General features: G+C 42.5%; 1 protein-coding gene across 7 annotated transcripts; it reads left to right on the forward strand.

The window, feature by feature from the left end:
- Positions 1-533: 533 nt before the first annotated feature.
- Positions 534-25,791, forward strand: CCDC198 (coiled-coil domain containing 198). Of its 7 annotated transcripts, none has more exons than XM_045810411.2 (6): positions 534-976; positions 3,377-3,459; positions 13,791-13,877; positions 15,225-15,326; positions 16,136-16,283; positions 16,696-23,824. In XM_045810411.2, exons 1-6 carry the CDS (start codon positions 754-756, stop codon positions 17,070-17,072), a joined length of 1,020 nt encoding a protein of 339 aa, XP_045666367.2. In that variant the 5' UTR covers positions 534-753; the 3' UTR covers positions 17,073-23,824. The 7 variants fall into 7 exon arrangements, with proteins under 7 accessions (XP_045666367.2, XP_045666368.2, XP_045666369.1 ...); XM_045810412.2 differs by having other exon boundaries at positions 15,228-15,326; XM_045810413.2 differs by lacking the exon at positions 16,696-23,824 and adding an exon at positions 23,873-25,791 and having other exon boundaries at positions 540-976.
- The last annotated feature ends 809 nt before the right edge of the window (positions 25,792-26,600 follow it).

Genomic DNA, 26,600 nt, shown 5'->3' on the forward strand with positions numbered 1-26,600 from the left:
ATAGTGTAATGTACAGAATCATCGAATCACTGTTGTACACCTGAATCCAATATAAAATTGTATCTTAACTATATTTCAAAAAAAGAAGGAGAAAAAGTTTGTTCCCTTGTCCCCAGGAAAAAAATTCTATTGTCTACTTTTCCTCCTGTAATGTATCAATCCCTTTCAAAGGCAATTCAAGGTATTGAAAGAGAAACAGAATTATTTTAGCCATCCTGCTGTTACCTATCCTATTTGGAAAAGATATTCTTCAATTAAAATTAAAGATTAACAGGTGATGATTAGCATGCATCCCCTTGTTTCTGAAGGTGATTGGGCTCTTCTCAGTCGGTAGCTCTCAAAGATGGTATTGAAGGGTACACGCAATAAAAGGGTCAAGTTTAAGACTTCTTTAAACCTCTGCTCTCTGTCCCTCTTAATGGCCTTCCTGGTGTTAGAGATTTGTTTAATGATCAACAGTGGTTTCTGTTCCTACCACTGAGCCTTTCAGAAAGTGGCATAACCAAGTCAATGTTTAACTGGATTCTTTGGGTCTGAAATGGCAGAGTAGGAGTGAAGGGACATCTCCATAGAAACCAGCCTCCCAGGCAGGGGCCAGAGGGTTTACTGTGTGGTGAAAGAAAGCCAGAAAGATGCCATGAAGTGCTTTGTGGGGCTGAGGTAAAATTCCGACGTCTCTTAATTAGGACAAGCAAAGTTCAAGGCCCCCAACCACTTCCCTCACGGTTGTGCTTTGAGCATCGTTGCCGTGAAATGGGCCTAAGCCATTCTAAGGCTCACCCTCGGGTGACCAAAGTCGCACCTTTGCAAAACAAAGAGGAAGAGACTCCCTCGGCCTGCCCTGTGGACTCTGCGTTCAATCGGAATCTGGAAGAAAAGAGTTCCTATCTGCTGGCAAGGCTGCAGGACCGGAATAAAGCTTTGGAAGGGCAGCTGCCCCCTCTCCGAGAGACCTGGTGTGGAAGATACTGTGCAGGTACGGGGAACAGCCATCGTGAGGCTGTGGATTTGGGCCAAGGGAAGCTTGACTATCTGTCAGAGGTATTGACTGTCTATCTTTATAATCATATCAGAAAGTTTCCAAACTGCTGAAATGTAAGGGGACATCTTTCAGCTCAAGGGTGCATGTTGGTCAAGTATTCCGAGTACTTTGGAATGGGTGTGTGCGCCCAGGGCTTTTTACCATTCCACACGAGAAGGAAAAAAATCATTTTGTTTCAGCTTAGTTTACAGTCCTTTCAATGTGTATACCTAGCTTTGCCAGATGATTAAAATTATATAGATAAGATGTGATAAATTATGACCACCACATGTTTCAGTTGGATTCTAAATCTGAATCATTCTCTCCAGTACCACTTAGTGCATCAGGCTTTGTTGTTCGGAAAGCAACACTTTAGGAGTGAATTCGTCCTAATGTGCATTTGGAAACCACCCCAAACAGAATTGATTTATTGCCCTACAGATGAGAGGATGAGTCACCCCCTCCCCAGCCCCACATTCTTCACACGGAATATGAACTAAGTTCTGTCATCTGCAGAACTCAGAGAATTTCCCCCCATTATGACTGGAAGCTCTGAGTCTGAAGTGGCTATAAATCATCCTGGGATATTTTGTAAGACATGTAAAATTTTTATGACAACCAGAACGATAATTAAACAGTGATTCTAACTTGGGAAGAGAAATACACGTATATAACGCATACCTATGTGTATATCTATGTAATTTTTTTCTTATATTCTGGATCAATAACACAGATAAGTTCCCATTACTGGTCCACTTGGCCAGAAAGCATCATACTCTCTTTCAGTATCGGGTGGATCTCACCCAGACTGATTCTCAGGGCTATTTTCTGTAGAACAGACAACACTGACTGGGTACCTGGCCTATTTCTATGTCTCCGACGTCCTGAGCACGTGAATGGGAATTTTCCTCTAGTTTCATGGAAGAGTTCCTTTTTTATCCAAACCCTGGATCCAGAGTTTTAAGATTCTGGTAACTGAACAGAGAAGACTGATTCTAATGCATTAGAGTCCCACGTGGAAAATATTCTTATTTTTGAAATGACAAAATCACATTAAAAATAACAAAGGAATGGTGAACATTCTGACCACTAATTTTACCAGACCCATACTCTAACTCAGCCCCACCAAATGCCAGATTGTATGAGTCTGGGAAAATTGCTGCATCGGTTTCCTTCACCTATAAATCAAGGGTAAAAATAGAGCTGCCTGACACGGCCTCTACAATTTGGGATGAATTGAATTAAATAATGAGGTGTTATCACTCAAATCATAGTATAAAAATAAGGAGTAGTCAGGCTGCTGAAAAAAATATTGCCAGAAATACTTACATTTTTTAATCAAAAATGTTTTTTTGTTTTCATTGCTGTTGTTTCTGTCTTGTTCAATAAGCCAGCAATCTTTTGAAAGAAAATACAGACATGGTGAAGTTTTTAAGGTGGTCATTCAAATGTTGTAAGGATAGAAACACATAATTACGCAGGGATTTTTCCATTTAGAATGCAAAGTGAAACTGTAGGATAGTCTATGCAACAATCTAGAAATTAGAATGCTTCCAGATTACTAAGAGGAAAAGACAAAATTTTCTTCATGCAGCATTGATCGTGGTAGCAGTCCTAAGGCCCCAGAGTAATCAAGCTAAAAAATAAAACCCATAATGGACCTCTCGAGTCCTAGCTCTGTTTCCTAACAAGGCTTAGTTCTGTAGCCCTGGCTCTCTTCATCAGGAAAGACTACTGATAAGTTGTATTATAGGACAATTTGTGGGAATTTCTTTCCCAAGTTGGGGGAACTATTTAATTGGGAACATACAATGCTAAAGTTCGCATACTCCAATCACAAACTCATGCTCCATTTATCATCTCTCTATCTAATACCCACCCATCTATCTATCCACCATCCATCTATTTCATCCAAAAAGAGAATTTATTTTCACTTCTTAAAGATATATTTTTTCTGACTTCCTCAATTCATTTTGGAGAGATTTCATGAAATTAAAACAAATGAAAAAGTTTCCATTTTCCAGACCAAATTCTATGTTCGAACAATATTTGTAGTCAATACAGTATTGACTTTTCCAATCCATTATAACATAAATCCAATATAAATTCCATCCAATAAAAATCCAGAGAAGAAATGAGGGAAGCAGAAATTAAATCCTGAGTCTAGGCTAATATTTTATCATTTGCATTCATGTAGGACCTCTGCCTTATGTGTTTCATCTTCACATTTAGCATACAGGTTGGACATATATAACTAAAAAGGTACCAAATTGTATTAACGAAGTCTAATGATTAGCCTAATTTAATAGTCAATTTGTTTATGGTTTGCTTTTATTTCTCTCCCAATCCTTCAAGTGTCCAGGGCCATGTATTTTGACATCCCACTGGAACACGGAGAAACAAGTATTATTAAAAGGCATCCACCCCGAAGGCTTCAAGTAAGATGAATTTAAAAGGCTTCATAAGGAATTTCTTGGATTTCATGGTAACATCCTATTTAACTCTAATCATAAAGGAGGGATATTGAAAATGACTAAATTAATAAGAATGAGAATGTTGTTAAAGAGAATGTTGTCAGTTGCAAAGACCGTATTTCTTTAGGATTTCCTGTTGTAATGATTTCATTTTTAAGACCACCACCAAGAGGAGGGAACATATAGTATCAAAGACACAGGCACGATGTGATTCAAAAGACCTGCATTTGGCACTGATGAGCTAGAAGACTACGGAGAAATCACTTGTAACAAACAATAATAACAATCGTTACGGCTAGGACTATTTAATTAGCACCTACTTCAAGTCAGATACACTCGGCGCAACTTGATCAATGTCAGTCATTTAATCTTTATACACCTCTAAGAGAAAGGAGGTATTATCTTTGCTTAATACATGTGGTTTAGAGAATTAAGTAACTTGTCCAAGGACAGTGGAGGTCAGATATCAACCAGGTCTCCAAAGCCCATGCCCTTAACCATCAGCATCATTGATCTCTACAGACCTTCTATCCCTAACCTTCTATCGTTCTAAATGTTAACTGGTTGCTGAAATTGAGGACATTGGATTCCAAGGCAGCAAAGCAAGAGCTTTAATGCATTCACCTTAATAAATATTTAATGAATTCCCTCTAGAGAACTATAAATTCTAAGAACTCTCATCCTAGAAGGGGAAAGAGAGCTGAGTGGGTCCTTGAAAATGAGCATCAGCTAAGAGAAGGGGTTGCTTGGGCTCCCCTGTGAGCAGGATCTATCACTGACATTTGAAAAAAGGAATTGGAAAAAAAAAGAAAGAAAGAAAGAAAAAGAAAAAGGAATTGGAAACAAATCCCACCTGCTACACAATTCACCCAGACGTCTGAACAAATCCCAGAGGTATCTGAGCTCATTCGTTGGGGATTATTTCTGTTTCAGTTGGTTTTTATTTACCTGTTTTCTCCAGAAGCTCACCAATCATTGTTTGAAGTGATAATATCTTTTGTTCACAAAAAAAGCATTTTTCCCAAAATATTGGAAACCTCAAAACATTTTTATGTAAATAAAAATAAAGTATAATTACATCAAATTGGTATGTAATTTAAAACTTTTGAGCAAATCTCCAGCTAAACTGGACAATTTAAAAACTTACGTTGTATTCCTAAATCAAAGTACCTCTTCAAAGGAGGGTGCTTAATACGTGTTTCTGCGGAGGCAGTGAGCAGGAGATGTTGCTATAACCAGTGACGAGTATTTGGGTAGCAGTTTGTAGTTCACAGCGTACTTTTTATACCTACCAATCCTAAAGCAGATGAAGTTAGGCTTTGATTCTCAAATCAATTCAAGCTCAAAAGGAGAACTTTCGTGTTTCAGAACCAAAGACTGTATCCCCACATCCCAGCCAACCACCTTAAAAATCAAGACAAATGAATTATTTGAGTGCAAAGACTATGTCTTATTCCATCTTCTATCTTCAGTCACTAACACTTAATATGCACCCCCCCAAAAAAGCTTATGAATGAATGGTGAATGAATGACAAGGAGCCCCATTCTTCCTGGTGGGAACGAAAATCAAAATGCCTTCTCCCTGCTATTGCAGACCTGTAGCATCCCAGAATTGTATGTCTAATGGACTAGATGCCCATGTCATGAATTATGAAGACACAGGAGTGTTTGTTGAACCCAAATTCTGGGAGGCAGTTGGGCTTCAGGTAACAGCTTTGCCTTGGAACCCAAAAGACACAACTCTGTGTGTCTCCCCTAACTCTTCTCTGTGCATTTGCTTTATTCTTCCTACAAATTGACTTTCTCTGCTCCTCAAGACCACTTGGTGACATATGGCCACCCTCAATTCCTGAATTTGCATTTTATAGTTTCAGTCAAACACACAGATTAGCCTGGCTCTCTTGGCTCCAATTCGAAATTCCTGGGAGGAAAGATCTTATTGGCTCAGCTTTGCTCATGATTCCAGTTCTGTTCCAATAAGCTATGACCAGAGGATATGCTCATGCAGAAATGTGGGCAGAGAAGCCCCCCTCCCCCACCCTGATAAATTCTGGAAGCAGCTCCCAGAGAAGAGGGAAATCACTGGGAACTTGGCAGACACTCACAAAGATATCAACTATAATTATCTTCACAAATGAGGCTCAGCACATTTTCCACCACAAATGGGTTTTTGAGAGAATAATAAATGCTGGGTTCCCATGACATGCTAATTAATAGCCTAATCTCTGCCAGAGAAAATTCTAAAAGTATTTTTAATTATTAAACCAAATCTAATTGCATCCTAAATAATTTGAGTTGCACGTTTGGCACCCTCCACTTCCTAAACATCTACTCCTCAAGTAAAGAGCAGGTCATGAACTAAAGTTCTCCAGCTCAGGGCTGCTGAATTCTGAGAGCCTCTGCCAGGAAACTCTGAATCCAATGTGCTCATCTCGTGTTGAAAAGTTGATCACCACTGTCCCTCCTGGCCTGATTCACCTTCTCATCCAACCATCTCTGGTCCCACCTAAGGCGGAGATGGTCAACCGCCCCCACCCCCAGGGCTCCAATGTAATATGATTTCCTCGGGTGACTCCCTCTTTCATCTCCCAAGATTTGCTTAAATCTCACTGTCCTACAGGCTTATCACAATAACCTCATGACAGTTGCAACCCTTACCCTGACACTCCTGGTTCCCCATGAACTGCCACTATCTTTTCTTTTCCTCAGAACACTGACTTCTAACACACCAAGCAATTTACTTCTATTATGTTCACTGTGTATTTTGTTCATCACCTCCCCGCCAGTGCTAGAATATTATCTTTCCCACAGGCAGAGATTTTTGTCTGTTGTCTTCACTAATGTATCTAAGTGTCTAGAACAGTATCTGGCACATAATAGGTGATCGATAAATATGAGGTGAATAAATGTTGAATGAATGAATGCAAAGGGGGAAAGATGAGTATAAGCCCTGCTGGTGGGAGATAAGGAGGGCAGTTCCGACCTGGATGGTTTCATTGTGCTGTTTTCGGTATTACATAATTAGTCACAAATGTATTTCCTTTCCTTGCCTTTTCTAACTCTTTGCCCATTTTCGATTATCTGTTTGTGATTTGTGAGAGTGCTTTATATATCTTAGATCTAGCTCTTTGTTACTTACATGTATTACAAATATCTTTTCTCCATCTATGGTTTGCCTTTTCATTTTGCGTGTGTGTGTGTGTGTGTGTACAAAGTTTTCCACTTTAAATGTCAAATTTTTCAATCTTAGTCTTTATGTTTTGTATTTCTTTTTTTTTTTAAGATTTTTTAAGATTATTTATTTGACAGAGGGAGAGACAGCCAGTGAGAGAGGGAACACAAGCAGGGGGAGGGGGAGAGGGAGAAGCAGGCTCCCAGTGGAGGAGGAAGCCCAATACGGGGCTCGATCCCAGGACCCTGGGATCACGCCCTGAGCCGAAGGCAGACACTTAACGACTAAGCCACCCTGGAGCCCCAATGTTTTGTATTTCTTGCATTTTGTCTAAGAAAGTTTTGTTTCTCTCGAGTTCATAAAGATATACTTTTTTTTTCTTTTTTTAAGATTTTTTTTATTTATTTGAGAGATTGAGAGTAAGAGAGAGCGAGCATAAGCATGCGGAGGAGCAGAGGGAGAAACAGACTCCCCACTGAGCAGGGAGCCTGACTCGGGGCTTGACCCCAGGACCCGGGGACCATGACCTGAGCTGAAAGCAGACGCTTAACCAACTGAGCCACCCAGGTGCTTCTCTTCTTTATTTCTTTGTGAAATTTATGATATTTACCATTTCACATTTAGGTCTTAATCTGTCTGAAATTCATTTGTGTGCAGATGTGAATTTGGAATTTAATTTTACTTTTTTTTTTCATTTGAATATTCTATTGTCCCAACACTCTTTATGGAGTCATCCTTCTTTGACCATTCACTTAAAAAGCTACTTCTGCCCTATAGTCAGTTTCCAGAGCTTCATGAGTCTGTTTTCAGGCTCTCTTCTGTTGCATTGGCCTATTTGTGTATCTCCATAGGAATTCTGCACTGTCTTAATTACTTATCTTTAAGTCTTAATATCTAATACAGCAAGTCCTTTTCAGAATTATCGTTATTATTTATGGTGCTTGCTATTCCATGGGAAGTTTGGAGCTTTTTATCAAGTCCATTAAAAACCTTGCTAACGTTTTGATTGAAATGCATTCATAGATTAATTGGGGAAAAATTGACCACAATACTGAGTCTTCTAAACCACACACATTGCATAAATCCCCATTTACTCTGATATTTCTTTTAGATCTTTTAATAATGTTTCATAATTTCTCCATGGGGGTTTTGTGTGAGGTTTTGGTTTTTTTTTTAGGTTTGTTTCTAGGTACCTATATCAGTCAGCGTTCAACCAGAGAAACAAAACCAGTAGAAGATTTTATATATATATATATATATTGCAAGGAATTGGCTTACCTGATTGTGGAGACTGGCAGGGCAAGTCTGAAATCCATAGGGCAGGCCATCGGGGAGGTCAGGCTGCAAATGCAGGGCCTGAGCTGAAGCTGTTGTCCATAAGTAGAATTTCTATTCTTCAGGGAAGCCTCAGCTTTGCTCTTAAGACCTTTCAACTGATTGAATCAGGCCCACCCAGATTACCTAAAATAATCTTCCTTACTTAAAGTCAAATGATTATGGGGGCACCCAGGTGGCCCAATCAGTTAAGTGTCCAACTCTTGATTTTGACTTGGATAGTGACCTCAGGGTCCTGAGATCGAGCCCGGAATCAGGCTCCACACTCAGCATGGAGTCCTCTTGAGGTTTTCTCTCTCCCTCTGTCTCTGCCCCTCCCCCTGCTTTCACAATCTCTCTTTCTCTCAAAATAGATAAAATCTTTAAAAATAAAAGTCATATGCTTATGGACTTTAATCATCTCTACAAAATAATGTCACAGCAACACCTAGGTTAGTGTTTGAATAACTTGGAGTTGTAGCCTAGGCAAATCAATGTTGACCATCAAAATAACATTATGGGGGGTTTTCCCTCCTGTTAGGAATATCTTGAGTGAAATCATGGTATTTGCTTTCTCAGTCTGGCTTATTTCACTTGACACTATACTCTCTAGGTCCATCTACGTTGGAGCAAATGGCAAGATCTCATCCTTTTTCATGGCTACTTAATATTCTTCACGTTCAATGTTTTGATAACACTTGGAAAACAAATCTTCCAACTTACATTGTGATGCAGCTCTCTTGTACTGGGTAGAAGCATAGAGAACAACGCAGCCCTTGATGTCAAGCTGTGATCCTGGCTCTAGTTTGCCATCTTACATGGAGCATTTTTAGGTCCCCTTTAATCTCTAGAAATAACTCACAGCCATCAGGAGCCCCAAACACCTTATGGATCAGCCTCCTCTAGGTATGTATTTCGGTTTGTTTTCTGGGCCCTGGAGATATATATCTTGTATTCAAGCCCAGCCACATCTTTTTGGCTTTATGTTTTATTTTCCATTGCTAGATGTTTGGGACAAAGAAAGTTATTGATATGTGAACTCGTTGCAATGTCTTGACCAGACATTCCTCCTTGGGCTCATGATTTCTTGCTTCAAGGCTGCCCTGGACACCTTTACCTTCTTCTGAGAACCTTAAAGGACATACATTCTTAAGTCTTGGTGCCAAACAAATTTTACAGTTTCTTTGAGCTTCTCCTGCCCAACTTTTTCTTCCTGTTACTACACAGATGCAACCATCTCAGGTTAGTATGTCACCAAGCTCAGTGACTTCTGCTGGATTTAATCTCCATTTCGGAGTTTCCCAGCTGACACTTCAACTGATTCGCCTGACCATTTGTTTCACTTGAGAAACCAAATAACCTAGAAACCCTTAGACAGATAATACATTTTTTATAACATGAGATTAAAAAAAAAAAAGAAAGTTTCATTCTACCATACCAATTCTCCAGTAATTCCTTTCCTTGTATTCTCTGTGAAGATGATGAAGTGAGGCAGTTTGCTTCCCAAGCAGGGAAAAGGAACATTGATATGAACTCAGAATTCTGGGGCAATTTCATTTGACTGGTTTGTCTAGAGAAGCCAATTTTCCAACAATTTTTTTCTGCAGTGCTTCTCAGGCCAAGCGCAAATACTTGTGGGAGGGATCCTATTTGCAGTGTTGGTTGCTGCCATCTAGTGCCCTTTGTGGAGGAAGAGTGTGACGCTTCAGTTCTTTTCAAAGGCCAGGAAGAAAGTGATTGCCTGGAGAGAGTTCTTAAAGACAGCCTTTAACTCTTATCAGAATTATGGGTTTAAACAAAATGAGGCTGAAAATAGAAGAATATATACTTACATTTTCGAAGAAAAAGCTGGCCCTAAGAATTTATGGATAGGTTATTTTAAATAGCTGAAAATATTTAAATAGCTGGAGTCTTCAGACTCAATTTTTCAATAATGCATCACAAACAATCCTCTGTGGTCTACTCTGCTGTAGTCCCTTTATTCACTTGAGGCGGTACGGGAGCCAGTGGACCCCAACCTAGAAAATCATCAGAATCCCCTGGAGATATATTCCAAAGAAACAACTGAGAAGCTGAACTTCATTGAAATTCAAACCTTCTGCTCTGCTCTTGACATTGTCAAGAGAATAAGAAGGCAAGTAGAGAGGATAAAAGAGGGCAAGTAGGCATATGAAAATATGTTCAACACCATGTCATCAGGGAAATGGAAATTAAAGCCACAATGAGATACCACTATACACATATTAGAATAACCAAAATCCAAAACACTGACAACACCAAACGCTGTCAAGCATGGGGAGCAACAAGAACTTATAAAACTAAACATCCTCTTCCCACACAGTCCAGCAATTCCGAGCCTTAGTATTTGCCCAAATGAATTGAAAACTGATGTCCACACAAAAACCTGCACAGGGATGTGTATGGCCGCTTTAGTCACAATTTCCAAAATGTGGATGTAACCAAGATGTCCTTAGGAGATGAATGGATGAAGAAACCGTGGTACAGCCATAAAATGGAATATTATTCAGCACTAAAAAGAAATTAACTCCCAAGCTATGAAAATATATGGAGAAAATTTAAAACTTATTTATTTATTTGAGAGAGAGAGAGAAAGAATGAGCAGGGCAAGAGGCCAAGAGAGAAACAGAGAAGCAGACTCTCATTACACCCTTGCGCAGTTCTTATGTTAAAACCCCCACTTACTCCACCAAGGTGAGAATGGAACAGGGAGCCACTTCCTACCACAAATGCAAATTGTGTGGCACAGGCACATGTCTAACCTAAAGATGAGCTCTTGCCCTTTGTCTCTCCTCCCTGTCGCCAAATCCTTTGCCCTCGTTTTCTTCCTTGCCAGGTGAGTTTGGGCTGTGCCGGCAGAAAGGAGTGCAGGCTGTTTACCCCAGAACAGCTCAGGCCCAGCCCAGAAACCAGGAAATTGTTCTACAGAGAAGTAGCAGGAGGCACAGGTCATGCTGGCCATGAATGCTGGCTGCTCAGCATCCATTTCCAGCCTCCCCCACTCTTTCCACTCTGGTCACCTTGACAGCCAAGCTGGCTTCCAGGTCTACCCCTTGATAATGCGACCAATCAGACTAAAATGAAAAATAATGTCAAACTAAGTCATCGTTTGCCTTTCGTGTTGGACTAAGGTGGGAGTGGTGCTCACACTGCCGCAATATGGTGTCCTCGTTTTTCTCCTACTTCTCGAGCCATCTCTCCTCCATGTCCTTGGCCAGCTTGTCCCCATCCACTAGCTTCTCAGTGTTGGAGCTCCTCCAGTCTTCAGTCCTTGGCTCTGCTCTTCTCACTCTTGACCTTACGGTCAAGATGGTCTTATCCATGATTATGGTTTCAAGTATTCTCTACCCGGGGATGATCCCCAAATATGCAGCTCTAGCACAGACCTCCCCTGTGAGCTCCACGCTCGTATAGCTCATTATCTACTCAACATCTACACTGGTATGCCTCAAAGGCACCTCAAACTCAACCTGCTCTAACTGAATTTGTATCCTCCTGTTATATCCCATTCACACCTTGTCTTCCCTAGGGTTCCCATCTCAGTGAATGATAACACCATCCATCTTTTGTATTTGGAGGCCATTTGGACCCTTCACTCTTCCTCAGCAACTATAACAAATCTTGTTTGGGCAGTTTTAACTATTTGTAGAGCCCATCGATGTCCCTCCATGAGCCCCAAGCCCATCACCGTTGTCTTCCTAACTGCCTTTCCTGCGTCTGTGATTGCTCTTCTCTAGTTTACACAGTGCAGCTAGAGTGATCATTTTTTAAAAGCAAATGTAATCATGTCACTACTTTGCTTGATATATGTCAGTGGCTTCCCATTGCTCTTAAGAATGTTTAGATTTTTTGAATGCTCCATTGGGCACTGCAAGACCTGGCCCCTGCCTACCACCTCTCCAGCCTCATTTGAGCAGTTCTTCCCCTCACTCGGAACTGTAGTCAACTGACTTCCTGTAGTTTCCTCAACATATCCTGCTCTTTCCTACCTTAGGGTTATTGTGTATGTTGTTCCCCCTACCTGGAACACCTTAGTTCCCTAAAATTTCCTAGATGTCCAACTTCTGCTAAAAATTACTGCCCCAGGAAACTTTCTTGGACTGCCCCCTTACTCCTCCCCACCTTGCATTAATTTTCTAGGGCTGCTGTAACAAAGTACAACAAACTGTGGGGATTAACACAATAGAAATGCATTAATCACAGTTCTAGGTGCAGGAAGTCCACGATCAGGATGTGTGCAGGGCTGGTTCCTTTTGAGAGCTGAAAGGAAGAATCTGTTCCATGTGTCTCTCTCTTTACTTCTGGTGGTTTCCTAGCCATCTTTGCCACTCCTTGGCTTGTAGAAGCATCATGCCGATCTCCACCTTCATCTTCACATGGCGCTGTCCCTTCATGCATGTGGGTGTATGTCCAAATTTCTTTTTTTTTTTAAGATTTTATTTATTTATTTGACAGAGATAGAGACAGCCAGCGAGAGAGGGAACACAAGCAGGGGGAGTGGGAGAGGAAGAAGCAGGCTCATAGCGGAGGCGCCTGATGTGGGGCTCGATCCCATAACGCCGGGATCACGCCCTGAGCCGAAGGCAGACACTCAACCGCTGTGCCACCCAGGTGCCCCCAAATTTCTTTTTTAATGAGGACACCAGACATATTGGATGAAGGGTCACCCTGCTCCAGTATGACCTCATCTTAACTAATTACACCTGCAAGCACCCTATTTCCAAATAAGGTCACATTCTGAGATGTTGGTGGTTAAGACCTCAACATATGAATTGGGGTGGGGGGCACAATTCAGCTCATAGCACCCCCCATTTCCCAGGTGGAGTCCTCTAGTTGTCTATCGTCATAGCCCCATAGCTCTGATCACAGTTCATGATTGTTAGTGAATAATCATACAAGCAAAATGTATTTGTTCCCCCACAGATTGTAAGCTCCATAGGGACCATGCTGTGTTTGTTGTCCATCGCACTTCTGTGCCTGGCACACACTAGTTTGTTCAGTATGTACTTGCTGAGTAAATAAATAAATTCTACAGCCCTCCGAGGTCCCTGCCCACACGTCAGTGTGGAGACACCCACCTTTGTCTCCCAGGCCTGCTCAACCACTTCCAGAGCATTAAGTCATCCGAGGCAAGTAGGGCTGAAGGCAGGTCCACCGGTTCATCACTGGCTTCCCAGGCTTAGTGACCCCTTGAAACTCCAACATGATCTCCCCATAAAGACAAGCCCCTTCTAGAAAAAAAAATCCCATGTCTAAGATTCATAAGTCTAAGACTCGTAAGTCTAAGATTGTAAGCTGCACTTTCATTTTAAATGTGCCTCGTGGCTGCCAGTGATTATTCTGGAGGGAGGCTGAGGGAGCTTCTCTGGAGATCTTAAATACAGGTCACGTCCCTAAGCACTGGAAGAGTTCAGCTGGGTGGTTAAGGAATGAATAAAACAAATTCCTGTGCCTCTTTCATCTGTAAGACTCCAAGACCCATGTTGCTTGATAACTTTGAACTTGGTCCCTCGATGCAGACAGAAAAAGGTTCTTAGCGTTTTGACTCTCTGACCAATATTTAGATCAGTAAGTCACTGGCAGCAGGGCAATAGAACAATAAAGAACCCAGATAAGTTGAAAAGTCTTTTGCACGGATACAACCGTAATCCTGTTGAAATCGCCTTCCCTACGTGCTCTCAGGAGTAAGTGCTGCTTTTGCAAAGTGTTAAGATAGTTTAATGTCTGGCTTTTATGTTTCATCATCTCATGGCATGAGGAATGCTGAATGTTCTAAATGTTGGACTTCTAGAAGCTTGAACCCATTGACCTGCCACGAGTAATTACTTCTGAAACGCTCCTGAGCCAGCACGAAGCCAGAACAACTCACAGAGCAAAGGTGAACTGCAGCGCTCACTGGAGGGGGCGGGGGAGGTGGGGGCTCTCCATTACATACACTCCTGCACAGAAGACCTCAAAGACAAATCAAACCAGGAAGTCGTTCAGAGTTAGGACCTTCCAAAGCTATCCATTCCCTCCTGGGCCTGCCTCCAAGTGGCAAAGACTCTTGTCTCTGAGGTAAACTCTGGGCCCTTCTCCACTTCCTGGTGAAGACAGGAAGTTGCAGATAAGAAAGAGGAATTTTACTTGGACATTGGTAATTCTAGAAGTGTTCAAATTTGTGCAAAATCTAGCATAACTCTTTCCTTTTATTCTTCCCCTCAGGTGAAACTTTCTCTTCATTCTCAGTTTTTAGGGGAAATTATCTCTATGAGGTGTTCCTAACTTTTACCATCACCTCACCAAAAAGGAGTCCTTGGAAAAGGGCTTCTGAAGAGCTTTCTCCTTTTATTCATTCATCAGATTCTGCTGAGAAAACTCTCCTCGTGTAGCTGTGAAAATTGGGAGGTAGTAGATTTTCTGCCCTTTCCACCCCTGATTCATTTTGGAGCCGGCTAGGTGCTGTTGCTCGGATGGCTAATTTGGTCAGATGTCAAGGCCAGGTTTGCAGTGCAGACGGCACTGTAGAGATGATCCCCTCAGGAGGCTCGCAACAGCCAACACAGTCCCTGTCCACAAGACAGCAAAAAAAGGTATCACTGAGCACATCTGACTGCATATCCATCTTCCCTCTCCTGGCCACAGCAAGTAACGGACAAGGGTGTTTTCACCCCTGGGTGCCCTTACTGTCTACACTGTCCCACTGGGTTTCTGATGCACCAGGGGAGATTACCAAAGTCACAAATAATCAACTTTCTAATATACCAGGGCTCGTATTGGTATATGGGAGTACAGGCTATAGAAATGGATTCCATTTAGCCATTCAGTGGCTCCCCTCTGATCTCATAGCCAGACAATGCCATGCAGAAGAGGTGGGAAGAAAGAAGACAATATTATCCAACCAGAACACATTTCTGGGGAGATAGCGATAAGCATCTATTGACAGGGTAAGCGATATTTCATCAAAATGAGATGTGGAAACATAGTTACATTTAAGGTTTGCAAAACTCCACCGGAGCCTTAAACACTACATTATACACACAGCAAATCTCTGTTCACTGACAGCTACACGAAGGACTGGGTGGGGGAACTACAACGATCCATCTTTGACATCACAAGAGAGCTCTGCGGATTATAACTGATGGCTGATTAAGATCTCACTCTGTTCAAAAAAAAAATTGCAAGTTGTGGATTGCAGAGTCAGTAACAAATTACCCCATTCTAATGAGTGTGTCATTGTTCACAGCAGGAACTGGAAAAGAAGATGCAAACTCCAGGGTACACTCCTGGGAAAAGACAATATTTACATAAGATGCAAATGCTGGAAATGAACCGGAACAGACAAGAGGTAAGTATGAGAAAAGGGAAGAGTGTCGTATTTACCACGTTTACTCCACATAATCACTGCCCTCGCCCCTGAATGGTTTAGCATCCGTCCCCAGGCTTTACTTAGCATTTTAAATTTGGTCCTTGTTAGGGGCCCCAACTTCCGGAGCTGGGAAGCATCAGCAGGATCCCTTCTGTTACCGACCCTGTTGAGCCTTTTCTTTGTTTTCAGTCACAAGGATGGATCTGTGTCCCAAGGCTCTCTGTTTTTTCTTTCTTTCCTTTTTTTTTTTTCCTTCACAAATTGCTCGCATGACATTCTGGCTCTAGCAGGAAAATGAGGTTAGATCACTTGTCTTGGTTTAGGAAAACAGAGAGGGGTGAGTCGGTCTTTATTTTGATAACTAGGCATCCTCTATAACGCACCCCATGGGATCATCCTACAAGAACCATCTCTTGTAACAAACCCCTTTACCATAATGTCTGCTGTACTTGTCATATTCCATTCCTCACTCTGGTATTTAAGCCAAAGTCACTGCCTTTTGCAATTCCAAGTATATTGGTGGCCTACCAACAAATGTTTTTACAGAAGTCCTCCTCTTAAATCAACCCAAACCTTTTTGAATCTGTGGGCATGCTCTCCTCTCTCCTAACAAGCCTGTGCCTAGAGAAAGTTTCTGTACCTTCTAACAGGAAAAAGAAAACTGTGTCCTGGTTAGGGGACCCGAGTACACATAAGCACACACTTGCGAAGTGGCTGATCTGGTGACCTATTCTGGTGACAGGAGCTCAGGGGGAGAACGCTAATCCATTATAGCTGATCATTTTCAGAAGAAAAGTCTTCACAGGGAGGCAAGAATTAATCAGCAAAAACCAAGGGACCACAAAGCCAAGAAAATCCTTCAAAGCATCCCAAGAAATGATGACAGGGATCTTCCAACCTTGTTGCCGGATGAGACCTTGAACAGAAGAAGTCCAGGTCAGTCCTGTAAATTTGTTTAGCAAAATAAAATATTTCAAGTGTTGTTAAAACTTTATCAAATAAACTTCTGGTGGGGGGTAGGGGGTGGAGGGACAGCAAGTAGCCTTGGGTTTCTGCTGATACTGTACTTCCTGGAAAGTAGGGATCACACTGTCATGTAATTTGGGGCAGCTGGGAGGAAAGGACAGAAACTCAAACACTGTAGGAAGGGGTCTCTTTTTTGAGGTTTCTGGGGCTACGCGGGCATCCGCCATCCTTGCTCCATCCCCAGGGAGAGAAGGGGCCAAGAGCTTCAACTTGTAGTTAAAGAGAATGAAGCACGGGGGATTCTATTAGGTAGCAAACCGGTATCAGCCAGTCTGCTGCCATCTGCAGACACCCTCCCTCCTCCTCCCCAACCCCTCGGCAGCCCTCCAAGGCTCATTCGGACCATCTAAAACTGAAGCCAACATCACGGACCACCCCAGGCTTGTTCCTGCTGCACCAGCAGGTATGGGTGAGGCCTCCACGCTCTCAAGGCAGAGACCTGGGGCCTTTCCAGCCCTTCTCCTCGCAGCTGGTCAGTCACAAAGTCCTGGCACCAAACTCTCACCTTTCCCACATTCCCAGTGCCACCCGCAGGGCACCGTGTCACACCAGGGCTATTGTTCCAGCCTCCTGACTGTGTTCCTTCCTCAAGTCTTCCCCTTCCTCCATCAGCCCTCTGTCTTGATGGTTCTCGTTACAGTCCCCAGGCCCCCAGCACGAGCATCACCCCGGGGAGTGGCTGGGCCCCAGCCAGAGTGACTGAATCAGAAAATGTAAGGGCAGAGGCCAGCCATCTGGGTTTAACACCCCCTTAGGTGATTCTGATACCCCTAAAGTTTAAGAACCCCTGCTCTGCTGGGTAATCGAAGTATTGGCCACAGACCGGCAGCATCCGCATCACCTGGGAGCTTATTAGAAATGCAGGATTTCAAGCCATACGCTGGACCTACTGAACCAGGGTATGCATTTTATCAAGATGCCAAGGTGATTCTGAAGCATGATTGTTTCAGAAGCACAGCGCTAATAGCCAAGTAATCTTATAAAATGGCAATCTGACCATATCATTCTCTTGCTTAAAAACAATCCTCAGTGAGGGGTGCCTGGGTGGCTCAGTGGGTTAAGCATCTGCCTTTGGCCCAGGTCATGATCCCAGGGTCCTGGGATTGAGTCCCATGTCAGGAATCCCTGCTCAGCGGGGAATCTGCTTCTCCCTCTGCCCCTCCCCCTGCTCATGCTCTCTTTCTCTCTCTCTCTCTCTCTCTCTCAAATAAATAAAATCTTTTGAAAAAAATCTTCAGTGAGCCTCCATCTGCCTGAGGACACAGTCTAAACTCTTTACCCTGGTGGCGCCTCGGTGGCTTGGTCTGTTAAGCATCTGACTCTTGACTTCTGCTCGGGTCATGATCTCAGGGTCCTGAGATGCAGCCCCATGTAGGGCTCCCACGGGACATGGAGACTGCTTTAGATTCTCCCTCTCCCTTGGCCCACCCCTTTCTAAAAAACAATAAATAAATAAAAATTTAAAAAATGAACTCTCTACCCTGGTACTCTGAGCCTTCAGGATCTACTGGTTGCCTCCCTTTGTGGCTGTCTCTGCTGCCATTCTTGTGCCCAACTTCGCCTCCAACCAGGGCAGACCGCTCAGTGATTTCCAACAGGCATCATCTTCATACCCTCTGTGCTGTGTGGTCTCACCAGTTACAGCCCCATTAAGTTTGTTCTGTCCATATCACCCAGGGCAAAGCCACCCTTTGAATATATAACACTGGTCCCACATACAGCAGGCTATGCTGTGAGCCAAATCCCCACATCAGCGGGACTGACCACTGAGACATCTACAGAGATGCTGGCCATGTCTCTGGAGATCTGGAGCTTCTCAGATGCAAGGCTGCCAGCTGAAAGAGATGCTGCTCCTGCTCAGAGGGACAGGATGCTTCATCAATAAGTTAATTAAATAAGAAAAGGCAGAATAATTGAAAATCTACTTACTACTTGGGGAATCTATTCAACCTATACTCCCGGTGCCAGGATGAAGTATGCTCAGGAGGCACAGAGATAAACAACTTTTATGATTTAAAACATATTGCCAGGGGCGCCTGGGTGGCACAGTCGTTATGCTACCCGTCTGCCTTCGGCTCAGGGCGTGATCCCGGCGTTCTGGGATCGAGGCCCACATCAGGCTCCTCCGCTGGGAGCCTGCTTCTTCCTCTCCCACTCCCCCTGCTTGTGCTCCCTCTCTCCCTGGCTGTCTCTATCTCTGTCAAATAAATAAATAAAATCTTAAAAAATAATTAATTAATTAATTAATTAATTAAAAAAATAAAACATATTGCCAGAACAACCCCAAAAAGGTCTCCGCTGAAGTTAGATCCTTAGTCGTTGCTTGAGGGCAAGCCAAGAAAAACCAACGTTGGTAGAATCTTTGGAAGATGCCCCAGATCTGGAGGGGCCCAGGAAGGATGGTGGCACACAGAAGGGGGTTTCTCTGCATTCCTGAGGCTTTTCAAAGCTGCTCCATCTTGTTCTAGTTAGGGTTTAAAAATTTATTTGCTTATTTATTTTAGAGAAAGAGGAAGAGAGAGAGAGCATTGAGTGGGGGGAGGGGTAGAGGGAGAGAGAGAATCTCAAGCAGACTCCGTGCTGAGTGGGGAGCCAGACGTGGGGCTTGATCTCACCACCCGGAGATCATGACCTGAGCCGAAACCAAGCGTCAGACGCCTAACTGACTGCGCCACCCAGGCGCCCCTCTAGTTAAGGTTTGTTGAGTGCTCGCTATAAAGCCGGTGCTGTCGTCCACCTGCGACAAGCACTGCTGCCCTAATCCTCACACGGCCTGTGCAGAAGGAGTCAGTGCGAGCTCTCATGTGACGAGCCAGATTCAAGGCCAGGTCTCTCTGACTCCAAAGGCTCACTCCGCCACCCCCACCCCCTCATACACCCTCATCACGAATCCAGGGTCTTGGAGCTCTGCCCAGGACAACCTTGGCAAAGTCTGCAAACACAGGGGAGTGACTCCTAACCTTATCTGTCCAGAGCAGGCTGCCCCTCCGCTAAGCCTACTGGTTTCACCCCCTGAGATAGGCCTGTGCTGAGCAATAATTCCGTTTTACTTATTCCCAGGTAGCGTCTTTGCTTTCTCTCTCTGTCTACTGAAAGCAATTCATTGTGCTTTCTCCTAAAAGCAGAGCAAAGTCAAGATCATAGATTTACAGGAGCTCTCTGCTCGTCCAGTTCTGGTCATTAATTCTGCTGTACCCACCTCCTCTATTTAATGTTATATTTGCCCATTCTTGTTCCCTCTTTGAGAAGGTGGGATGAGAATGAAAGGTTTCTTATAAGATAGAAGTCACTCTTTGTTTTCGGCTGCCTCTTTAAAATGAAATTTTACATATATCTTACATTTACACTCTTTAAATACATTTTGTATCTATTTATACAATGAATTACTCATGACTTGTATAATTGTATAATAATTACATATAAGTCATACAATACATTACTTATAACGTAGATGATGGCTCACTTGTCCCTAACTTACACAAAGCAAACATTGTTCTTTGGGTGTACAGTTTCATGAGATTTATCACGTTTATGTGGCTCCTGCCTTTTCCAGAAACCATAATCTAGTGTAAGGTAGTGGATAGAAAAAGCAGTGAATTTGAAATCAAAGTTCTTCATTTGAGCCCCAAGCAATACATTTCTCAATAAACTCCCTGAGAGCAGGGGCCTCTTTTTGTTTCTAGAATGGTGCCTCGTACATAGTAGCCTCTCAATAAACGTTAGCTATATATTTGTCTAGATAGCTTTATTCTACATATAGACAGAGGTTATAGCTAACTCTAGTTACTTAACCTCTCTGAGCCTCAGTCTCCACATCTGTAAAATAGGAATAAAGCCTTGTCTGCCATGTAGGGTTTATGGGAAAATTAATCCAATAGGTGTAAAAGCACATTTAAATGTAAAGTGCCAGACCCATGCATGGAAATACATACAACTGAAGAAAGATAGAACTGAGGTCTTATAGTGAAAATAGCCGTTTACTTCAGGGGAAGCAGCACCTTCAAAACACTGTCATCTTCACAATTCTGGTCTTCTCAGGCCACCGGCACCATTATCTACTTAGTATTTTTCTTTAAAGTATCCTGAGGGTTTTTGTGTGTATGTTTTAAATTTAGCCTTGTCTGTGAAATAACTGTGAAATTATGGGTTTGATGCCATGGTGATACATTTTGCTAAAACATATATGTATTATAAAATACATAACCATCAAACATTTTTAATGCTTTAGAGAATCCGTGTACCACCTAAAATCACTCCCTATTTTCCCTCCACTGGCCTCTGTTGCTTTTCTCTCTTCCCAAATTAATTTTGAAGTTGGACACATGCTCCTCTGTTCTGCTCACCCAAAACCCATTTAGGTTTTTAAACGTATTTTTCTTTTTGTTTTTCCTTAAGTTTAGCAACCCCAGAGAATCAAGCAGGGATTTATGAAAATGTAACAAGTAAAAAGACATCTACCTGAGAAGTTCTTAAACTTTAATGTTATGTATACAAAACTATGTATATAATACTTTATGAATGATTTAAGAGATATTCAAGGATAAAATTGAACATGTGAATTTGGCCTCATGCACTAACTTTAGGCCTGCATTATCATAACCTCGAGAGTGGTGTGGGATTATAGCTATTATTAATATTGCATTAGATCCCACCATGAACAAACATTCTCTTTCTGTTTCAAAGCTCCTGCCTTAGTCAGCAGAAAATTGCCAAAGTCTGAATGATGCCTCTAGTAGTTCTTGGCTCGCTTGCAGAGCAGAGACGATTACACCCCCTGGCCCCAAAGAATGAAGTCTTTCCCAGTCCCACAGTACTTCTCGCCTCCCCAAGTTCTCTGATGGCTCACTCGTTCACTCGTCTATTCCTACATGTGGTTTCTGGCTTTGCGATAGTACATACAACAAACAAGGAGAAGTCCGATGACAGTATAACTGGGAGACCTCACAATCCGAGAGAGTCAGAAGGTTTCCATGAGGGAGTGATATTTAGGCTGAGACAGGAAGTAGCTGGACAAAGGCGATAGGAATCCATGTACGTGTGAGGACCACGGTGCTGGCACATTCAGAACTGTTAACGGTCACGGTACATGCAAAAGCTCTTGAGTGGGAAGGAACCTGGCAGATTCTAGACCCGGGGTGGGAAAGAAAGATTCAGGTAGCCATCAGAGATGTCTCCGGAGCACACAGGGTCTTGCAAGTTGTGTCAAATAAGGACTTTGAACTTGAGATTAAGATCAACAGGAAGCCATCGAAAGGTCAGGGGAGCCGCATAACCAGGCTTACATTTTTAAGCATCACTCTGTCTACCCTGTGGAGGGTGAATGGGAGGAGAATGCAAGAGGATGTGGGGAGACAAGTGATAAGGACATAGCAGAAGTGCAAGTGAGAGATGGTGCTTGGACCAGGAGAGCAGGGTGACAGAAGAGAAGGAGCCAGATGTGAGATATTTAGGAGCTAAAATTGGCAGAACCTGGTGATGGATCAGATGTGAGTGTGTGGAGAGAGCAAGAAGACCAGGAGGTTTCTTGGGTTCCTCTTGAAGAACTAGGCAGACAATGGGGCAAAGGTGGGGTAATTTGCTGAATTACGGTAACGGGAGAAGACGTGGGTTTGAAAAAGAAAGAGAAGGTGAGTCTGACAGGTTGCCAGGAGACAAAAATGGAGGCATCCAATTATATATACAGAAAAAAAAAGTGTATTGTAGCTCAGGAGAGAGATTGGGGCCACAGACATGGATTAACTATGGTCTTTGTCACTACTACATGTATAGACAATAGCAATAATTATAATAACATCCAAGGTGGGGAACAGGGTAGCCCCTCACTGAGGCAGAAAGGAAACTGATGAATCACAAGGCACAAACGCTGGCATTGAAATGCTTGACTTCCTCGTGAAGCAGTATGCAATGTCAGCTATCACGGGCTTAAATAAAATATTCTGTACAATTTGATAAACAATTATCCTTAAGAGGACATCCAAACGTTATGGCTGGTTCACCCAGATGGAGGAGACATTCTGGGTTTGGCCCAGGATGATTTTCCTAGCTCAGAAGTGGTCATTGCTTTTGTTTTCTTAGAAGCCAGCCTTGCTTGAATAAAGCACCTGTTGTTCTAAAGTACATTTTACTTTTTATTTTTTTAAAAGATGTATTTATTTATTTGAGGGGGAGAAAGAGAGAGAGAACATGAGTAGGGGGGCGGGGAGCAGAGAGAGAGAGGAAGAGAGAGAGAGAGAGAGAGAATATCTCAAGCAGACTCCCCACTGAGCACAGAGCCTGCCTCAGGACTTGATCCCACACCCCCGAGATCATAACCTGAGCTGAAATCAAGAGTTGGACGCTTAACCCACTGAGCCACGCAGGTGCGCCCTGAAGTGCATTTTAAAAGGGCACTAGGTAGAGCTTAAATAAAAAGCTACATACATACATCCATACATAAAATCCTATGCCAAAAATCAAGTACTAAATCTCTTCTAGAAAGTACAGAAAGTAAAATAAAATGCATGACCCTTGGAGCTCCCTAGTTCTATAGGTCTGGGGTGCAGCCCAGTAGTCGTGTTTCTAGACGGCCTCGTGTGCGATTCTATATGAGGTGAGGGTGCATGTGAAGGTCAGGAAAAACGTGTATCATGCACCTAGCACATAGCAGTTGTCCAATAAATAGCACTAGGTAACATCGCCTGTGCAATATTCTTGCCAAAAATGCTTCACCTTAATTTAATCACAAGGAAACAGACAAACCCAAATTTAGGGCCATTCTGCAAAACAATCGATCTGGATTCTTTAAGAATGTCAGTGTTAGGGAAAAAGAAGAAGACAGGGAAGGGAGGTTGAAGGAAGAGGAAGGGAGGGATCAAGAATGAGAATGAGGGAGAGAGAAAAGAAGGAGGAGGCAGGAGGGAGAGAAAGAAGAGAAGAAAAGAAACAGGGAAGATTATGCAATACGTAATCCTAGATTGGATCATGGATCTAAAAGATAAAACACAAACAGGCAAACAAAAACAGCTATAAAGAGCATTACTGGGACAAGCATGAATATTAGAAAGTGGACCATATATTAGAAAACAGTAATATATCAATGTTAAATTTCCTAAGTATAACAGTTGTATTGTAGTTAAGGTGGAAAAGCGCCCTTGCTGTTAGATTTGTGGTGATGGATTTGGGGGGATGTAACTGCAACTAATTCTCAAATAGCTCGGCTGAAAAGCATGCGTGTATGTGTGCGTGTATAAAATGAAAGCAATATTGTGACAAAATGTTGTCAATGAGTTGGGATATATAGGTATGTATTGTATTATTCTTGTGGCTTTCAGAAGATTTAAAAAAATTTTTAAATAACAAAAAAAACATTTTTAATGCTTACAGAGCTTTATACATATATAAAGTTGAACTCATATATATATGTATACATATATATCATATATAATATGATATATATTTACTGTTAGGAGAAAAAATTAATTAAATTAAATTAAATTAATTAAACTTTAAATTTTTTGTAGGAAATTCACAGAATGAAGATTTGGGGGAACATCAAGCAAGGAATGACTACTGTCCCCGGAAAACTGGAAAAATGGAAACGTGGCTCCGTGAACAAGAGGCCCGGGGCCAGCTTCTCTGGGACAGTTCTAGCTCTGACTCAGAGGAGTTGAGAAAAAGTGAGAGGAAACCACAAGCACTGGTGAGGACCAGGACAGAGAGAATCCCACTTTTTGATGAGTTTTTTGACCGAGAATAAAAATGCTATTCACTAACCTAGAAACTGAATGCTATTCACTAACCTAGAAACTGAGTGCATTGAAAGCTCGCTTCCCTGTAAAAATTCTTCAGATTACTTGTATGAATTATTTGGAGGACACCCACTCACTGTCTTTTCATTTGGAGTCTTACAGTTAACAGGTTTGTCCTATATTATTAACTATGCTGCATAACTGCCTCCAGACTTAGGGCATTTGATTGTCCCTCTTTTCTGTGGCTTGCAGGGCTCAGCTGGGTGGTTCTTCTGTTGGCCTCTCACGGCATCTTTTATGTAGTTAAAGTCAGATGGCAGCTAGACTGGAGTCATCTGGAGGTTCAGCCAGGACGTAGAGGCAGCTGGATCTGACTCCTTCCCCCTGTAGTCTCAGAGCCTCTTTACATGGTTTCTCCAAGTGGTCCCTCCATCAGAGTAGTGAATTTACTTTTATGTCAGCCCAGGACTCCCCACAACAAATGTTCTGAGAGGAGGAAACAGACCTGCCAGTCCTCTTAAACCCTCGAAACAGAATGGGCTCCCCACCACTCTCACCACATCCAGTTGGTTAAAGCAAGTCACAGGCCAGGTCCCTGTCCATGAAAGAGAGGGCTGCATAGGGCGCGAATCGCAAAGCGTGGTCTATTGGGGTTCATCTTTGAGACTTGCCACCACACCATACTTTTAAAAAGCAAATTGGAGTTTATAAAACAAATAGATGGGAAAGTAGATTTGATACAAATAAAAATGAGTTTTCAAAGAAAAGTCACAGTAATACTCCATTAGACACTAAGCCTACAGAAGTCTCTCCTTGGGAGTTAGCCGCTTGTTATAACACAGAGGCTGCAGGAAAGAGGTGGAGTAAGGTCAGGTGTGGAAGGTCATGGCGAATGAAATTTCAAAAGTAAATAAAGATCTCTTAGATTATGATGTAGATCTTAGGACTCTTTAAAACTAAAAGGAATCTTAAAAATGTTCAGTCCCAAAGTGACTCTATTAACAAAAATCAGATTTTTAGGTAATTTTAAGAGCTTCTTTTGTGTAAAATTAGGATCCACTCTTAGCATAATCTAAAAATACTTTTAAGCCATTCAGAAGCTTCTAAGAATTTGGGGAAACTTAAAAACAAAATAAAATGAAAACATCCGTTTAAGCCTTCTGTAGGAAATGTCTCAAAAGAAAAAAATAGGGAAACACCACCCAAATTTGACATTCAGTGCATTCAGATCAGACACCAAGAAGCCTGCTGTGTCAGGGGACAAACCTTCATGTTCTTGTGAGGGCAGAAGGCACGTGGGTCATCGCTGGGCATTTCTGCTCCCACTTCCGACTTTTCTGTGGTTGGTGAGAAGCAGATTTCCTGCAAAGGAATACATAAGTTGCTTGACCAGCCAGCCTTCTTGAAAAAGCAAGATCTCTGAGAGGAGAAACGAGTCCAACCTATTCATCATGTCCTCACACATTACGGTTTATCTGGAAGGCTTAGAACAAATGCTGACGACAGGGGGAGCCTAAGCAGGTCTCCATTGCTCTGGGCTGACTTGAGATTGGAGGACACCCCTTCTCTCGGCTTCCTGGACTGTGAGCGCCATCAGGGCGCGGGCCGCATCTCCTCCCTGTGGCACCCCCACTTCCTAAGCACGACATCTGGCACAGAGTTGATTATTAAATGTTTCTTGAATTCGTTAATTTCTGTGTTGAGTTAACCAGGCAATTAGAGAGGCGCTTGTTTCTGCCCAGCTATGCCCTTGTTCATTCTCATCTCTATCACTTCCCAAGACTCACAGACATACAAGGTTGATGATACAGTTAAAAAAGGGGGGGATTTTTTCAAAAGCTTTTGGAAATTATACATCTAAATGGAGGGCATAAATTAAACATTGCCTTGGGATATTGGATCTAGACACATATGCCAGTGAGGATGTCACAGCTCAAAATATTTTTCAACACTCTCCCCAAGAAACGCTTTCTGTGTTTGAATGTATTTGCTCACTCCATGTGGAACTCCCCCTCACTTAATTATAAATTCAAGAATTTGAAATGATGATAATACTGATGATAGTAATAACTGCTAATGGGCATTGAGTGCTTATCGTGGCCAATACTCCCCAAATGCTTTCCATTTGTAGTGCTCACGACAACTCTGTGTGTCAGTGTTAACATCATCTCCATTTTACAGATGAGGAAACTGAGGCACAGAGAGGTTAAGTAACTTGCCAGAGTCACCCCCCAGAACGGCCCTCTGGAGTAGACTGTTGCCGACCAGAAGGGACCCGATGGGAGCCAGGCGCACCTTCCCCCTCTCCTCCATTTTGTTTCCAACTCACCCGCTACATTATGTGGCATTTCACAATTTTTTTCTATTATGTGGTGGATTTTTTGGCTCTTAGGGTGTTTTTCTGTTGTTTGTTTTTGAGAGGGATAATACTACACCGAAAAGGGGGAGAGCTCTGTGGGATTATTTCTTAGCAAGAAAGAGTTTCCCGGGAGCCTGAGAG

This window comes from Ursus americanus, chromosome 26 (genome assembly GCF_024610735.1).
Source record: "Ursus americanus isolate L20-20 chromosome 26, mUrsAme1.1.p, whole genome shotgun sequence".
NCBI classification, from domain to species: domain Eukaryota; kingdom Metazoa; phylum Chordata; class Mammalia; order Carnivora; family Ursidae; genus Ursus; species Ursus americanus.

What these genes read in the sequence shown, in the direction of transcription:
- CCDC198 (XM_045810411.2), top strand. Translation starts at nt 754, where the DNA reads ATGGGCCTAAGCCATTCTAAGGCTCACCCTCGGGTGACCAAAGTCGCA. An exon ending in ATCCACCCCGAAGGCTTCAA is followed by an intron (nt 3,460 to 13,790) that starts GTAAGATGAATT and finishes TTGGACTTCTAG; the next exon opens with AAGCTTGAACCCATTGACCT. An exon ending in GAACAACTCACAGAGCAAAG is followed by an intron (nt 13,878 to 15,224) that starts GTGAACTGCAGC and finishes CATTGTTCACAG; the next exon opens with CAGGAACTGGAAAAGAAGAT.